At 64.5% G+C, this 722-nt stretch overlaps 1 protein-coding gene across 1 annotated transcript in view; it reads right to left on the bottom strand.

Annotated features, from left to right (window-relative positions):
• Positions 1-591, bottom strand: part of SBK1 (SH3 domain binding kinase 1) — a gene marked incomplete at its 3' end in the record, with an annotated part of 1,555 nt that extends 964 nt beyond the window's left edge. Inside the window, exons 1-2 of the mRNA XM_009701381.1 lie at positions 396-591; positions 71-287 (exon numbers count right to left, since the gene is read on the bottom strand). Of these exons, the coding sequence (XP_009699683.1) occupies positions 71-287; positions 396-591 (413 nt within the window). The remainder of the gene's footprint in view (positions 1-70; positions 288-395) is intronic.
• Positions 592-722: the final 131 nt, after the last annotated feature.

The following is a 722-nucleotide window of genomic DNA, read 5'->3' as shown; positions in this document are numbered from 1 at the left end:
TGTGCGCATCGGCCTGGGTATATCGAGCCCTGACATCCCCACACCCCAAAAAGTCTCCCACGGGAGGGGCGAGGGGGGTCCAACCTGCGGCGGGATGATGTCGAAGAGGTCCCCGCCGGGGGCATACTCCTGAGCGAAGACGTAGCAGTCCTCAGTCTCGAAGACCACGTCGAAGACCTTGATGATGAAGGGGCTGGAGGAGAGCGTGTTGGTGATGCTGAACTCCCGCAGGAAGTTCTTCAGCTTCGTCTTGCTCTTGTTGACGAACTTCAGGGCCATCTTGGTGCCTGCAGTAGGCAGGGAATGGGCGTGAGCCCGGGGCACGGTTGGGACATGCCAGGCACCCTGCTCCCAGCGCGACCGTGTCCCCCACGTCCCCCCCTCGCTCCCCTCACCTGTGCTTTTGTGGGACACCAGGTCCACCTTGCCATAGGTGCCCTTGCCGAGCTCACGGATGAGGTCGTAGTGCTTGCTGATGTCGGTGCCCGAGAGGGTGCGGATGGCCAGGGACTGCATGTCCTCGGTGATGAGGGGCACCCCGCAGCAGGCCAGCTTGCGCGACGGCTCTTGCTCAATCGAACCCGCGCTCATGGCTGCGCTGCAAGGCAGAGATGCGTCACCGCTTTCGGTGGGTGCTGCAAAGCCAGCGCGCCCCGTTCCCTCCCGTCCCCTCCCCGGGGCTGGGAACGCCGGCACCTTGCAAGGGGGGACAGGGCTGCTTG

Source organism: Cariama cristata, unplaced genomic scaffold, assembly GCF_000690535.1.
Source record: "Cariama cristata isolate BGI_N322 unplaced genomic scaffold, ASM69053v1 scaffold34005, whole genome shotgun sequence".
NCBI lineage: Eukaryota > Metazoa > Chordata > Aves > Cariamiformes > Cariamidae > Cariama > Cariama cristata.
This window is presented reverse-complemented; position numbering and strand designations above follow the sequence as displayed.